Genomic DNA, 15769 nt, shown 5'->3' with positions numbered 1-15769 from the left:
TGGCTCCTCAGGGCCTTCCCTCCCCCTCATGAGCCATAGATGTGGGGGTAAAACACTTTTATTTGCAAGCCCACAAGCCTGAGGCCAAGGAAGGGTGAGACCCACCACCCTCCAGCTGAGGGGGGCCAGGAGGAGGGACCACCCCCCATCTCTCCCTGTAGGGCTGGAGGGGATGTATCAGAGCAGCCCCCCCGTCCTCATCACTGCTGGGCCATCTTGGCTGCCTCCGTCTTGATGAGCGTGATGAGGTCCTGGTTGATGAGGAAGACGAAGCGGAGGCTGGCGATCTGCAGGGAAAGGGGAAAGGTGAGCAGGACTGGACCCCCCCTATTGCCCTGAGCCCCCCTCAACACACACATAGACACACTCACCTCCACCACAGAGTTATTGTTGAGCTTCCACTTGTTGCCACCAAGCACAGGACGCCCATCAATGTAGATGGGGCGCCGGCCCTCATTAGCAATGAAGAAATCCCCGTTATTCTTCAGCTTGATGACACCTGGAGGGGGGCAATACAGTGGGGAGGGGGGCACAGCTGCTGTGCCCCCCTTGAGCCCCCCCAAACAGCCCAGCCCTGCTCCCTACCCTGCTTGCGGGAGATCTTCCAGGCCGGTCCCTCCAGTGCCAGGTCCACATCGATCTGGTTGTCCTTTGTGGCTCTGCCCAGCGTGATCTGGAGGAAGGAGAAGGAGGAGAAGGCGGCTATGGGAGCTCAGTGTGATGAGTGGAGCTCTGCTGGGGGGGCTCAACCCCACCCTCACCTCTCGAGAGCGCATCAGGTACCGAACCATGCGGCCCCGCAGCACGGCCAGAGTCTGGCTGTCAAAGTCCGGAGAGTTCATGCCTGGGGGGGGTAGCAGAGGGGATTGAGGATGGATGGATGGAAGGATGGAAGGATGGATGGATGGATGGATGGATGGATGGATGGATGGATGGATGGATGGATGGATGGATGGATGGATGGATGGATGGATGGATGGATGGTCAGGCAGCCGCCCCCCACCCCACTCTCACCTGTGATACTGTCAACTAACACCTGCCACTTGTGCAGCTCCTGTTCCAGCTGTCGGATCTCTCGTTTCTGGCGGCGGTCAGCCACGGTCAGCTCTATAAAAAGGAAAAAGAAAGGAGTGAAAAGGAGAACAACACACCCCCAACCTCCCCCATACACCAATTCAGATCCCACTTGCAGTGCTGAACTCACCGTGCTCCAGCACATCATCCCGTACATCCCTGCAGAGAAGAAGGAGGATGAGAAGATTCCACCCACAGCCCCCCCTGCATCATCCTCAGGGCTGCCCCAAACCTCACTTCAGCTTGTTGTCATCCAACATGTCCTCAGCATCCGAGAAATTGAGCACTTGGTCCCCCTTGGGAAGTGGCTGCACTGGAAGGAGCAGGAGAAAAGGGAGTGCATGGGTTGGGATGCACAGAGAGGGGGACGTAGAGGTATAAGGAGGGGAGCAGGGCTCACCGGTTTGGTCATCCAGAAGGTAGTACTGCTTCATGAGCTGCCAGTGCAGCTGCAGGGCCTTGGCTGTCCTGGAGGGATAGAAGACATCGGGGTGCTTGTGGAGGAGCTCCTGGAAGGTGTCGAGTGTGGGTTGGCTCATCTGCAGAGGGGACAAAGGACACGAGGCACAGAGGATGCCCATGGAAAGGCAGGTGCCAGCGTGAAGCCCTGCTTACAACAAGCCCTGACCCCACAGGCTCTTACCGATCCCACCTTGCTCAGCAGCTGCTCCTCAGCTTTGCTGAACAGCACCTTGCTCTGGATGGCAGCGATGGCCTCGGGGTGCAGCTGGCGCATGGCCTGGCAAGCCAACCTGAGGGGAAAGCGACATGAGAACCCCCCTCTGAGCGCAGCCCTGCCCTCCAGCCCCAGTCCCACACTCACTTGGAGATGATGGGGTCATAGAGCAGCGCGTACCAGCGCTCCTGGATCTCCCGCAGGTTGAAACGGCAGCTGAATTTCACACCCAAGTGCACAGATGTGAGGTCGTTGGTCTGGAAAAAGAACCTTCAGATGAAAGAAAAGCCACAAACATCACCACAGCAAGAGAGCCCAGAGCACAGCGAGCCATGGGGCTGTGGTGGGGCAGGCCTGACCTGCAGCACAGCATTGATGAGCAGGAGATCATCAGCAGGTTTCCAGCGGCCCAGATCCTTGGTCACCTGCAGGGGCTGTTTGCTCTTCTTCATCCGCTTGGCAAGGCTGGGGGCTGGCACAGGGCTGGGTGCCACAGGGGTGGACACAGCCTTAGAGACCTGGGGGGGGCAGGGAGGGGTGGGAGAGTCACCCCAGTGACTCCAAGGGGGAAGAAGGGGGGGGTAGGTCCTCCCTGAGGGCTGTGGGACCCCCCCCAACAGCATCTCCTCCCCAGGAAGGAAGGATCACGGGGGGGGGGCTGGTGGGGGTCACCCCATAGGCACAGTGGGGTCCCCTCCCCCATCTCACCTTCTTCTTCTCGCTGGATGACGCCTCGCTGCCCGAGCATCGCCCCGGTTCCACGCCTCCCTTGGCCCGGCTGGAGGACTTGGCCAAGCTGCTCTCTACCAACTCATCGTCGAACTTCTTCCTCTTGATGAACCTGCTCCGATGGACGCAGCGATGGGCGCCTCGCTCCCAACACCCCCAATAACCCCCCCCAGTAACCACCTCCAATAACCCAATAACCCCCCAATAACCCCCCTCCAATAACACCCTCCAATAACCCCTCACAATAACACCCCAAAAACCCCCAATAACCCCCCCTATAACCCTCCAATAACCCAATAGCCCCCCAATAACACCCTAATAACCCCTCCCAACACCCCCAATAACCCCCCTCCAATAACCCCCCCCACAACCCCCCCCATAACCCCCCAATAACCCCCTCAACCCAATAACCCCCCCCAATAACCCAATAACCTCCCTATAACCCCTCTATAACCTCCCAGTAACCCCCAATAACCCCCCTATAACTCCCTATAACCCTCCAATAACCCACCCCAATAACCCCACTCCAATACCCCCCCAGTAACCCAATAACCCCCTATAACCCCCCCATAACCCCATAACCCCCCCCATAACCCCCCAATAACCCCCCTATAACCCAATAACCCAATAACCCCCCCATAACCCCTCCCGTACCGTGAGGAGCTGCGGCGTTTCGGCACGGCTCCCGTTGGCTGCACCGAGCCCCGCTTCGACCCCGACAGCGGCTCCTCGTCCTCGGACCGACTGGCCGCTCCCGACGCCATTAGAGGGGGCGACCCGGGGGGTCCTGAGCCCGTTACGGGACCCCCGGTGGGGATCGCAGCTCCCACAGGCCCCGCCGAGGCCTCACCATCACCGGCAGGCCGCCATGGAGAGCTACTTCCGGAAGCGGATGTGACGTCATTGAGTATGCGACATCTGGTGCGCGCGGCGCCATCTTGGTTAAGGGCAAAGATGGCGGACGATTCATTGCGGGTTCTGAGGGGGATCCCCAGTAGGGCCGTGACCGTCATGAGTGTGATGGAATGAACGAGGCTGGAACCGTGGAGGGATTCTCCTTTTATTGGGAAGAGCGGCACTTGCGTGGGGGGGTGAGGTGTCCCTATAGGGCTGAGCTGTCCCTATAGGGCTGAGCTGTCCCTATAGGGCTGAGCTGTCCCTATGGGGGTGAGTTGTCCCTATAGGGCTGAGCTGTCCCTATGGGGCTGAGCTGTCCCTATAGTGCTGAGCTGTTCGTATAGGGCTGAGCTGTCCCTTTAGGGCTGAGCTGTTCGTATAGGGCTGAGCTGTCCCTATGGGGTTGAGCTGTCCCTATAGGGCTGAGCCATTGCAGCACTTTAGGGACGAGGAACCCCTGTGGGATATGGCAGCACTGTAGGGACATGGCAGCCTATAGGCAGAGCCGTGCCCATAGGGCCCTATGGGGTTGAGCTGCCCCTGTAGGGCTCAGCTGTCCTTTGGGGGACAGTCTGTCCCTATAGGACAAGCCATCTCTCTGTGGCTGTGCCTTGGAGACAAGCCCTGTGCCATGGGGCTGAGCTGAGCCTTTAGGAGCCGTCACTTTGGGTTCAAGCCATGCTCGTAGGATGGGGCCGTCCCTATAGGGCCGAGCTGTCTCTGTACCCATTGAGGACAAGCCGTCACTTTGGAGAAACACCATCCCCTTGTGGCCATGCCCTGTTCAATGGAGCTGAGCCGATCCTCCGGGACAAGGCACCACTTTGGGGCAGAGCCATCCCCACATGTCACCAGAGGGTCCTTATAGGGCACAGCCAGAAGCAGGGGGGGGGGGTCCCACATACATCATCCCCCTTCAGTCCAGCAGCACAATAAGTGTCCATGGGGTTATGCTGAGCTGGGGGTGACGTGCCCGTCGCTGGGCTCGCTCCAGTTGACGGCCCACTCCTTCCTCTGGATGGTTCCCATCTTCTCCTCGCGGTATTGCTGCCGTTCCTCCCTTGGGATCTTCACTGCGTGGTATTGAGGGACGGCTGGGGGCACGTAACGAGCCCGGCGGAAGAAACCCAACTGCAGGGAGTGGTTCATAATGGGGATGGATGGATGGATGGATGGATGGATGGATGGATGGATGGATGATGGATGGATGGATGGATGGATGGATGGATGATGGATGGAGGGATGGATGGAGGGATGGATGGATGGATGGATGGGATGGATGGGATGGATGGATGGATGGATGGATGGATGGATGGATGGATGGATGGGATGGATGGATGGATGGATGGATGGATGGATGGATGGATGGATGGATGATGGATGGATGGATGGATGGATGGATAGGATGGATGGGATGGATGGATGGATGGATGGATGGATGGATGGATGGATGGATGGATGGATGGATGGGATGGATGGATGGATGGATGGATGATGGATGGATGGATGGATGATGGATGGATGGATGGGATGGATGGATGGATGGATGGATGGATGGATGGATGATGGATGGATGGATGGATGGATGATGGATGGATGGATGGATGGATGATGGATGGATGGATGGATGGATGGATGGATGGATGGATGGATGGATGGGATGGATGGATGGATGGATGGATGGATGAATGGATGGATGGATGAATGGATGGATGGATGGATGGATGGATGGATGGATGGATGGATGGATGGATGGAGGGATGGATGGCATCGGCCTCACCGTGCAGCACACAACCAGGTGGGCTCAGATATGGGCTCTATGCACCCACATCTCTGTGCCCATCACTCCCTTTGTATCACAGGGCGAGTGTTTTACATCCAGTGCTGCACCAACCCCTGCACGTCCAAGTGCTGGTGCTGCAAACCATCACATCCTGCAGCCCTGACACTGCACACCCTCCTCCATCCACCCTGGCACAACCACACGCTGGCACTGCAAACCCTCACACACCCGTGCACCATCACTTCAAACCCTTGCACAACTACACAGCAGCAACGCAAACCTGCAACCCCTTCTCTTCCCACCCTACAGCTGCAAACCCATAACTGCAAGCAGAGCCTGCAAGCTCTCATTGCTCTGCATGGGCACATTGCATGCCCTGCCACACGCATGCAGGAGGCAGCACACCCTGCGTGTTACCGCTGGCCCTGCAGCCCTTGTTTGTCCATGTCCGAGGGCTGCAGCCCCCGACGTGCCCGGTAATAATTAGTGGAGTAACGGGAGGTTGGGCTGCTCCGCTTGAAGAAGCCGCACTGGGGGGGAGGGAAGTGAGAAGGTGAGGATGGGAATGGGGAGCTGGGGGGGGGGCTGTATGGCATGGCACCATATTGATCCTATAGTGTGACACAGCACTGCATGGCACCATATTGATCCTATAGCGTGACACAGCACTGTATGGCACCATATTGATCCTATAGTGTGACACAGCACTGCATGGCACCATATTGATCCTATAGTGTGACACAGCACTGCATGGCACCATATTGATCCTATAGTGTGACACAGCACTGCATGGCACCATATTGATCCTATAGTGTGACACAGCACTGCATGGCACCATATTGATCCTATAGTGTGACACAGCACTGCATGGCACCATAGTGGGCCAAAAGCATGGGATGGGGTGGCATTATGTGGCCAAAGCAGCACGGCACAGCATGGCACGGTGCAGCCTGTGCTGCAGGGAGGGGACACATCCTGACCTCACCCCCATCTCTCACCTTCCAAAGGATGAAGATCAGCAATGCCAGGACCAGGATTCCAGCCAGCACAGCCAGCAGGATGACCCACCACGGCACACCACCAGCCACCGCCACACCGGGGTCCAGGTAGATGGTGACGGGGATCTGGGGATGGCAGCAGAGATCAGAGAGCTGCAGGGAGGGGGTAGGGGGCAGGAATGGGGGGCACAGGGTCAGACCTGAGTGGAAGCATCTTTCAGCACCAGGTTCTTGATGGAGGAGGTCACCGAGACGCTGGCGCGCACAATCAGCTCCACCGAGGTGACATCCAGGTATTCCTGCAGCAATGGGGCACGGGATGGGGCATGGGATGGGGTGAAGCCCTGCATGGCCCCATGGATTCATCCCTGTCCCTGTTGTACCTCCAGGAAGGTGCTGTTCCACAGCCGTCCACGTGCCGTCAGCACAGCAGAGCGTTCGAAGCTGTAGAGTGGGCAGCGAAATGCCACGCAGCGAGCGGTGCCCTGGGCACAGTCCTGTGGGATGGAGGGGGGTCACAGCCCAGGGATGGAAAACAGCCCCAAATGGGTGAATCCCAATGATGGGAGCACCCAGCCCCGCTCACCAATGTGACGTTCTTCCTCCTCTCAGCGGGTGCTGGCACCCACCAGGACGCCATAGGGGGCTCCTCGCTGACCTCAGCCTCTCCTGGTGGCTCCTGGATGATAAAGACACACGTGGGTTGGGCTGAATCCCACCCCCATCCCCACCCCCCTCAGCTCCCCTATATACCAACTCCAGGCGCAGCGGATTGGCAGCAGGGCTGCACATTGTCCTCAGTCCCGGTGCAGCCAGCAGCTCCAGCTGCAGTGGGTACAGCAGCCACTTCCCATTGCTGAGCTCATGGGGCCACAGCAGGGTGAGGAAGGCTGAACCCAATGTCTTCAACGACGGGCCCCTGTTGGACACCTGTAGGGTGATGTATTACAATGGGGCTGTGCTCTCCCAGCCCCACAAAATGCTCATATGGGGCTGAGCCCCCCCTCCAAGTTCACCCCACTCACCGTCACCTCGAAGATCACAGCGCTGCCCACCTGGCTCTCACGTCGCACCGCGCTCTCACCCCTCACTGTCCCCCCAAAGAAGAGCCGGGGAGGCACAGCCACACTATGGGGACAGCAGGTCAACATAGGGGAAGGGGGGGGGTGGGATTGCAGCCCCCACCCCATTTCCACTCACCCCGTCACTGAGAGGGGCAGCTCAATGACCACACGTGCCCGAGCCACCACTGGCTCCAGGTCTGGCTGCTCACTGATCCTGGGGACAACAAAGGAGTTGGGGTGGGGGGCATCACAGAGCCCCTCAAACCCCCCCCCCAGTGTGGCTCACGTGGACAAGGCCAGCTCCACCGCCAGGTCTGTGGTCTGCAGGGTGATGCCCAGAGTGCTGAGGATGAGGTAGAATCGTACCTGGGGGGCGCAGGGTGAAGGTTGGGGGGGGTCAAGGCTGGGAGGGTTGGATGGGGGTTTTGAGGGGGGGAGTGCACTCACCTGGGCTCCCCTTTTCATGGGGTTCCCCAGCTCACACTCCACCTGGGAGCCGTTCTGGTTGGCCAGGCACACCACTGGCTTGTCCTGGGGGCAGAGAGTGGTCTCAAACTCCAAGAGACCCCCAGAACCAGCCCCATCCCAGAGCCTAAGCAGCCCCAGAACCCCTAAAACCAGCAACCCCTGAGACCTCAAAGACCAACCTTACCCCAAACCCCAGCATCCCTAGGATCCTCAGAACCAGCCCCATCTCCACCTTAAACTCATGAACTCCATAACCAGCTCTATCCCAAACCCCAGCATCCGAGATACCACATTACCAACCTCATACCAAACCCAGCGACCCCAGGACCCCCAGAACCAGCCCCATCCCCACCTTAAACTCATGCACCCCATAACCAGCTCTATCCCAAACCCCAACATCCCTGAGACTGGTACCAACCTCATACCAAACCCAGCGACCCCAGAAACAGCCCCATCCCCATCCCCACCACCCTCCCTCCATCCATAACCCCTCATCCATCCCAACCCCTCACCCCCCAGACCCCCCCTCCATCCCTCACCGTTGCTGTGCGTCCATCGTAGGGTCTCACTGCGGAGTAGGGCAGCTCCTGGGGGAAGCGGGCAGTGAGCGCAGCCTCGTGGGCATCATCCCCATCCCGCTGCGGCTCCGTGGGGTCCGAGGGCTCGTTGGTGACATGGATCTCCAGGGCCACGTCCTTCTGGTCGCTCATGGCAAAGATAGCGGTGCCATCTGCCCCCCTATGACAGCCCCCGTGAGCCCCCCATGGGGGGGTCCATGTGTGGGGTGGGGGGACGGTGTGGGGACGGGGCTCACTTGGGTAGGGGCAGGAAATCAGCATCCCCCAGGCGGGTGCAGAACTGGAAGCGAAGCTGCAGGTTGCTTTGGCAGATCTTATCATCCCCGCAGCCCTGCTTTAGGAAATGCACCTGCAAAGGGAACGGTGTGAGGTGGGACACCTGGAGCCGGCCCCATAGCCGGCCCTATAGCCAGCCCTATAGCCGGCCCTATAGCTGGCCCCTCACCTCAGCACGGTGGCTGCTGGGTTGCTGTGGGCTGAGCACAGGGGGCAGGGGGGGCAGGGTGGCACTACGGCTGTGCCGAGGTGTCCCAGCCCCCTGGATGCCATAGGCGAGAGTGACGGTGATGGGGCGCAGTTTGTCACGGATGCTGTCCTACAAAGGCAGAGCAAGGAGAGGATGAGGAGGGATGTGGGATGGGGATGGGGATGGGACCGGGGGCAGGGATGGGGATAACGGGGTAGGGATGGGGATAACGGGGTACGGGTGGGGATAACAGGGTAGGGATGGGGATAACGGGGTAGGGATGGGGATAACGAGGTGGGGATAGGGATAACGGGGGTAGGGATGAGGATAATGGGGTAGGGATGGGGATAACGGGGTAGGGATGGGGGTAACGGTGGTAGGGATGGGGATAACGGGGGTAGGGATGGGGATAACGGGGTGGGGATGGGGATAACGGGGGTAGGGATGGGGATAACGGGGTGGGGATGGGGATAACGGGGTAGGGATGGGGGTAACAGGGTAGGGATGGGGATAACGGGGTAGGGATGGGGGTAACGGGGGTAGGGATGGGGGTAACGGGGTAGGGATGTGGATAACGGGGTAGGGATGTGGATAACGGGGTAGGGATGTGGATAACGGGGTAGGGATGGGGATAACGGGGTAGGGATGGGGATAACGGGGTGGGGATGGGGATAACGGGGTAGGGATGGGGATAACGGGGTAGGGATGGGGGTAACGGGGTAGGGATGGGGATAACGGGGTAGGGATGGGGATAACGGGGTAGGGATGGGGATAACAGGCTCCCACCTGGAGCTGGAAGGTGGCAGCGGTGCAGGTCCGTGTGTGCTGCCGGGGCAGCTCCACCGTGTTGGAGAACTGATGCTCGGGATCCGACGGCCGACGGCCCAGGAAGGTGACCCGGGGGGGGTGACCCAAACGTCTCCGCTCCGTGTCAGCATCGAACACGTATTCCAGCACTGGTGGGAGAAGGATGGGGCTTTGTTGGGGTCCCCCCCCTCTACAACCCTGGGTCTCCTGTCTCATGTCCCCATTGTGCTCACCCAGGGGTGGGCTGTAGCTGGCAGGGGTGGCCGTGTAGCTGAAACACGCTTGGACATCCACGCTGTGGGGATGTGGGGCAGGGGGGAGGCGTGGGGGTGAGACGAGGCAGCGCTGACCCCTCCAGCTGTAACGTGGGGCTGGGGGATGGATGACACCCACCAGATGCCCTCGTGGTGCTGGCAGTTGTTCTGCTCCAGGTCGATGTTTGCAGGGATCAGGGAGACGTTCCGGGAGATGTAGACAACGGGGCGAGCTCTGTATGGGGAGCAGAGCGGGGCTGGGTGGGAGGCAGAGCCCTAAGCACAACCCCAGCACCTGCACCCTGCAAATGGGGACCCCTGGGTGCACCGGGGTATGGGGGGAGTGATGGGATCTTGGGGTGGAAGGTGCTTGGAAATAGTGGGGTCAGGTTAGGGTTAGAATGAGCTCAGGGATGGGGGATGCTGAGGGATGGGGGTGCCCTGTTTGGGGCCAGGTGCCCGCAGTGGGTGCTCACCTGTACAGCACCACGGCGTCAGACAAGGAGCCGACCAGCAGGTCGGGGTAGAGGTTCCCATCCACATCCACCCCCCCAGAGAGAGCGTAGCCAAACGTCGTCACCCCCACACCTTCCCCATCCAGCACCTGGGGACGAGGACAGCCGTGACACTGGGATCAGTGGGAGGCAATGGGTGACCCCCCCCCCAACATCCAGCCCCATACCAACTCACCTGAGCCGGTTTCACCACGATGCCCAACTTGCTGCCGTGGTAGATGTACACCTTACCAGCACCATCAAACGGGGCTCCCACAGCCAGGTCTGGGAGGGGAGGAGCAGTGAGGGGTGGGCACAGCAGCACTAAGTGGGGCAGCAGGACCCTCCATTTCCCCCCTCCCAGCCCCTCACCCTCAAAGCCATCCAGGTTGAGGTCACCAGCAGAGCCCAGGGCGATGCCAAACATGGAGCCGTGAGTGCCGGTGAGGCGCAGGGGGGTGGCAGCATCCCAGTGCCCTGCGGGGTTGATGTAGACATAGGCAGCCCCGCCGATCTCAGCCTGGCGCTCGAAGAAGTGGGGAGCCCCCACCACCAAATCCATCCAGCTGTGGGTACAGTGGGCACATCACCCCATGGGACCACCCTTAGGTACCGTAGCACTGCAGCACCATGGCACCAACACACCATGGCACCACGGCACCGCACTCACCCATCACTGTTGAGGTCCAGCACCGCCAATGCATATCCAAAGGCCGATGTGAGCTGCTCCCCAGGCAGCACAGCCTCGGGCACCAGGCGCTGGGCACTATCACGGCGCAGGATGACCACGGCCCCCGTATGGTTGGCACGAGGTGCCCCACTCACAAAGCTCAGCTCCCGGCGCCGCGTCAGCCCCGCGCCCGAATCCACTGAGAATCCTATGGGTTAATGGGGTGGGAGAGGGGTCGGTGCCCACCCCACCCCACAGCCCCGACCCCCCGCCCGCGGTGCCCCCTGTCCGTCCATCTGCCCGTCTCTCTCTCTCTGCTCGTCCTGCTGGCTGGGAGATCTGCCCTGCCCTGATGTGTGTATGGGTGAAAATGGGGATGGGGGCTTCGCTTGTGCCTCAGTTTCCCTGCATTTTTGGGGTATGGGGGTCCACCTTCAGCTCTGGTGCAGGGGAAAATAGGGGGGAGCGAGGAATAGCCCCCTCCCCCCATGGCCAGAAGGGAAGATTTTGAGGACAGAGCTGTTAGACCCAGAGCTCCCAGCCCACCCTCCCCAGCTGCAGATGCAGAGCCCCCAGAGGAGTCCCCGTGCCCCCCAGCAGCAGCAGCAGTGCCCGATCCCCCCCAGCAGCACAGCACAGCCCATGCCCAGCCCCCCCTCCAGCCCCCTCAGCCTCCCAGCGGGATGCAACCCACATGCAGAGACATCACAGGAGGGGAAAGCACAGAGACCTGGGCTGTGGGATGGGGGGGCACAGCAGGCTTAGCACACAAGTGAGATCCCAGGGACCCCCTCCCTCCCAGCACAGCAGTGGGACACGGAAGGGTCATAAACAGCCACAGGGACTGAGATGGGGACAGGGAGAACCAACTTGGGGGGGGGACAGGCACAAAATGGACACTCAGATGGTCCCAAGCATGAAGTGTGGCATGGGGTGGTACACAGCAATGCGTGTGTGGGGTGGGGTGTGCAAGGGGCTGGGTGTGCAAGGGGCTGGGTGTGCAAGGAGCTGGGTGTGCATGAGATGCACTCTGCACATGCATGTGCTCATGAGATGCACGCACAGCAAGAAGCCCCCCCAGCTCCACTCCGCTCTGCACAGACATGGGGAGGGAGGAGATGGGGTCACACACAGACACACACAGGGCTGTGGGGTGGCACACGGGGCCGTGGTGTGCTTGGCACCGCCACGCTTACGAACCCAGGTAGCTATTCTGGGGCACATCGCCCGCTGCTCCGGGCACCTTCTCGTTGGGGTCTGGGCTTTTGTACACCAGCTGGTCGGGGTCTGAGCTATCAATGTTTGTCACAAACAACAAACCTGCACCCACGGCGGGGCAGAGAGAGAAAGAGAGACGGTGTCATTGGGGGGGCACGGGATGGGGCAGGCTGGAGCTGGGCATGGGGGGGGACATGGGGGTCCCCACACCGTGCCGGGCTCCGCCGTGCCCGTACCGAAGTAGCTGTTGGCGGGTACGGGGATGAGTGAGGGGTCCTGGTCCTTCTCGCCCCCGGCTTCATAGGGGCCGTCGTCGTAGCGCAGGAGATCGAGGGAGCTCTGGTTTAGCAGCTCCACACGCATGTTCCCTGCGGAGCCGAGGAGGGGTGAGGGGGTGCAACATCCCAGAGGCAAAGGGTGAATGGAGGGGGGTGTGTGTGGGGTGAGGGAGATGCCCCAGTGTGGGCACCTGGATGCACAGATAGACACAGCCATGCATGGATGCATGCGCACACCTCTGTGCTCACACATCTGTGCATGCACTTAGCATGTGCACACACTCAGGCTCACAAAGCACACACACAGAATGGATGTGCACATCACACACACCTTTGCACACAGCAGGCAGCTCACACACGCACTCAGAGCACATTCACCCACGTGCTCACACCCACCATCCACATGTGTGCCCACCCACCCACCCAAGCAAGGCCACCCATCCCCTTGCACACCCCCATCCACCCCACACTCACCCTTCCAGTTATAGGTGCCGGGTGCCCCAAAGAGGACGTAGTGCTGGTCGGGGCTGAAGGCTGCAGCCAGGCCCTGCTGGCAGAACCCGAAGCGGTCGTGGCCCTGCGGTCTCCCCTCGCAGAACTTCCACTCTCCTCCATCCAACTCGTCATGAACCTGCAGGTCCTGGCTCAGCACGAAGCAGCGTCCGATCACATCCCGCGTCTCCAGCGGCTGCCGCACGCGGTTCCGTGCTTCGTATCGATGGGCACAGGTCTGGGTTTGAGCACTGCAGGGTCAGCATCGTGCAGCACCAGGACCCCCCCCCTTATTCCTCCCCTCTCCCCTTTGTGCTCACCACTATCTTGCCACCAGCGCCCTGGCTCTTCACGCTCACCCCCAGCCACTGGTTCTCTTTGCTCTCTCTTTGCAGATCCACTTTTGGAAGGGGAAAACACAGACAGCATCACTCCCGTGCCACCCCCACACCCCCCTCCTTAGACCCCACACAATAGGGGTCAGAGCCCCCCACTGAACATCCCCCTCACCTCCCTCATCAATGGGCACCCGCCAGCAGTCGGAGGGCTCGGGGGTCAGCGGGCAGGCAAAGAGCCCCCCCGTCCTGTTGGCTGCTTGGCTGGGCAGCGCTGGAGCCTGGGGGGCTCCCACCAGCAGCCTGAAAGGATGGGAACCCCACATCAGGGCAAGGGAACCCCCCTCTAAGATCACTGCCGTGCACAAGTGTGTGCATTGCTCACTTGCTGCAAGCATTGCACACTCAGACCCCCCTCTTTGCACCCTCCCCATTGACCTGCCACCCCCTGGGCCCCAACATTGATATAAAGGTGGAGGGAGGGTTATGCTGGCTGGGCTACACCATGCATGCCCAGCTTGATGCCAGGGCTGCTGTAACCACAGCATGGCAGTGCCCAGACCTCAATGCATCCCATCCCCCACCCTGACCACCCCCAGAGTCCCCCCAGGTCCCATAAGGACGATGCTGGGACGTGTCTCTGTACCCACAGGAGCACAGCAGTGGTAGAACCCCATTGCTATGGGGCACCCGGGCACCCCCGTGGCCTCTCCCATTAGACCGGTGGCCTCAAGGCACAAAGGAGCCCCAGGAGAGCTGAGCTGGTAAAAATAAACTGGAATTCACTCAAAATAACTCAGCAGCAACATGTCCAAAAAAGGAGGGAGGCAGAAGGAGGCACCGGAGCGGCCCCCAGCACCGGGCAGTGCCCGGGGTGACCAGGCCAAGGGACCAAGTAAGGAGGCTGAGCAAGGGAGGTTGGAATGGGGTGGATGAATGTGCTGGTCCCACATGCCCCATTCGCAGTGCTGGTGCTATATCCAATGCTCAGCACTGAGCCCAATGCTGTGCTCAATGCCCGGTGCTGTGCCCAGTGCTCGGTGCCATGCTGCAGTGTCCGTGCTGGTGCTGTGTCCATTGCTGCTCCTGATGCTGGTGCTGTGTCTGATTCCCATCCCGGTTCTCGGTGCCGTTCTCAGTTCCCAGCCCCACAACCCGACGGCAGCAGCTCCCCAAGCACCTGCCCAATGAACTCCGCCACCGGGAGCGAAAATAACCCCGGGGCGGACGCCAGGAATGCGGGGAGGCGGCGGCGGAGCCGGGCGGGTCGGAGCGGGGGTGACACCGACAATCGGAGCGGCGCCATCCCGGCTGCCCCCCGGCTTAGGGCGGAGTGTGGGACCCCACGGTGAGACCCCGAGGTGTGAGACCCCACAGCTGAGGGACACCCAGAGTGTGGGACACCCAGAGTGTGGGACACCCATAGAGTGGGACCCCACGGATCCTCCCACCCAGCCCGGTGCCGGCGGCTCCTTTGGCACGCGGGTGGGCGTTGGGCATCTCAGAACCGGGCGAAGAGGCGGAAAGTGCTGAGATCACCTTCATAAAGCCCCGAATCCCACCCTGATCCACCGCACAGAGCTCCCCCTTATAATAACCCAGGGTTGGATGGGGATGGGGATGGGGATGGGGATGGGGATGGGAATGGGATGGGGATGGGGATGGGGATGGGGATGGGGATGGGGATGGGGATGGGGATGGGGATGGGGATGGGATGGGGATGGGGATGGGGATGGGGATGGGGATGGGGATGGGGATGGGGATAGGGATGGGGATGGGGATGGGGATGGGGATGGGGATGGGGTCCCACTCACCAGCTGGCCGGCTCGGGGCTGAGCTGCCGGTGTAAAGCCACCGAGAAACCGAAGAGGCTGCCCCGTGTTCCGTCCTTGAGCAGAGTGTTGGCAGCGTCCAGGTTAAAAGCCGACGTGCCCATCAGCTGAAGGCAAAACCACGGCACCAACAGCCCCGGGATGGGCAGCCCGGCCATGCCCGCACCGCACCGCACCGCTCCGCTCCCTGCCGTCCGCCCACCGCCCCCGCTGTCCAAGCACAGCCCCCCCCCCCCTTGGTGGGCCACGCGGTGTCACGGCTGCGCGGGGACACGGGGCGGTGACACAGCACGGGGGGGGTTGGGTTGGGGGTTGGGTTATGGGGGGACACACGGAGCCGTGACTCCGCACTGGGACGCTCCGCAGCCGCTGCAGTGATTGAGCTCCGAGCCAGGGCGATGCGCTGTGAGCTCAGTCCTATACAGCGCCGCATCCCCCCGCCCCAAAGACCCCCACCCCATATCACAGCCACGAGGGGACACACAGCACCCCCACCAACACCACCCCATAGTGCCACCCCCATAGTGCCACCCTGCGACCCCCACCCTGCCCTGGGATGCCCCCCACTTTAGGGCAGGGGCTCCAGACACCCCCAACCTCCCCAGTTTCATGACGCCCCCCCCCCAACCTGGCAGTGCCCTCCCACCCCTTTAGGG

The 15769-nt window shown here is 61.0% G+C and overlaps 2 protein-coding genes across 7 annotated transcripts; both read right to left on the bottom strand.

The window, feature by feature from the left end:
• Positions 1-42: 42 nt before the first annotated feature.
• MCRS1 (microspherule protein 1) lies at positions 43-3375 on the bottom strand. Its single transcript, XM_015886970.2, has 13 exons — positions 3134-3375; positions 2459-2591; positions 2110-2268; positions 1898-2007; positions 1718-1826; positions 1475-1613; positions 1312-1387; positions 1205-1233; positions 1015-1107; positions 762-844; positions 586-673; positions 372-499; positions 43-287 (listed from the first exon to the last, which is right to left on the bottom strand). Exons 1-13 carry the CDS (start codon positions 3241-3243, stop codon positions 201-203), a joined length of 1344 nt encoding a protein of 447 aa, XP_015742456.2. The 5' UTR covers positions 3244-3375; the 3' UTR covers positions 43-200.
• Positions 3376-3523: 148 nt separating this feature from the next.
• Positions 3524-15489, bottom strand: ITGA7 (integrin subunit alpha 7). 6 transcript variants are annotated; one of them, XM_015886963.3, is made up of 26 exons: positions 15096-15373; positions 13457-13584; positions 13267-13346; positions 12929-13184; positions 12413-12544; positions 12159-12278; positions 10959-11166; positions 10661-10854; positions 10485-10573; positions 10271-10398; positions 9934-10029; positions 9774-9835; positions 9520-9689; positions 8713-8862; positions 8504-8616; positions 8229-8427; positions 7669-7752; positions 7508-7587; positions 7358-7435; positions 7183-7285; positions 6911-7087; positions 6744-6836; positions 6541-6654; positions 6358-6456; positions 6158-6283; positions 3524-4507 (listed from the first exon to the last, which is right to left on the bottom strand). In XM_015886963.3, the coding sequence occupies exons 1-26, from the start codon at positions 15269-15271 to the stop codon at positions 4325-4327; spliced, it is 3438 nt and encodes a 1145-aa protein (XP_015742449.3). In that variant the 5' UTR covers positions 15272-15373; the 3' UTR covers positions 3524-4324. The 6 variants fall into 6 exon arrangements, with proteins under 6 accessions (XP_015742449.3, XP_015742450.3, XP_085390398.1 ...); XM_085534271.1 differs by lacking the exon at positions 3524-4507 and adding an exon at positions 5427-5689; XM_015886964.3 differs by lacking the exon at positions 12159-12278 and having other exon boundaries at positions 15096-15489.
• Between the last annotated feature and the right edge of the window lie 280 nt (positions 15490-15769).

This window comes from Coturnix japonica, unplaced genomic scaffold (genome assembly GCF_054131305.1).
Source record: "Coturnix japonica strain WE unplaced genomic scaffold, WE-NBRP24 Scf080, whole genome shotgun sequence".
Lineage (NCBI taxonomy): Eukaryota > Metazoa > Chordata > Aves > Galliformes > Phasianidae > Coturnix > Coturnix japonica.
This window is presented reverse-complemented; position numbering and strand designations above follow the sequence as displayed.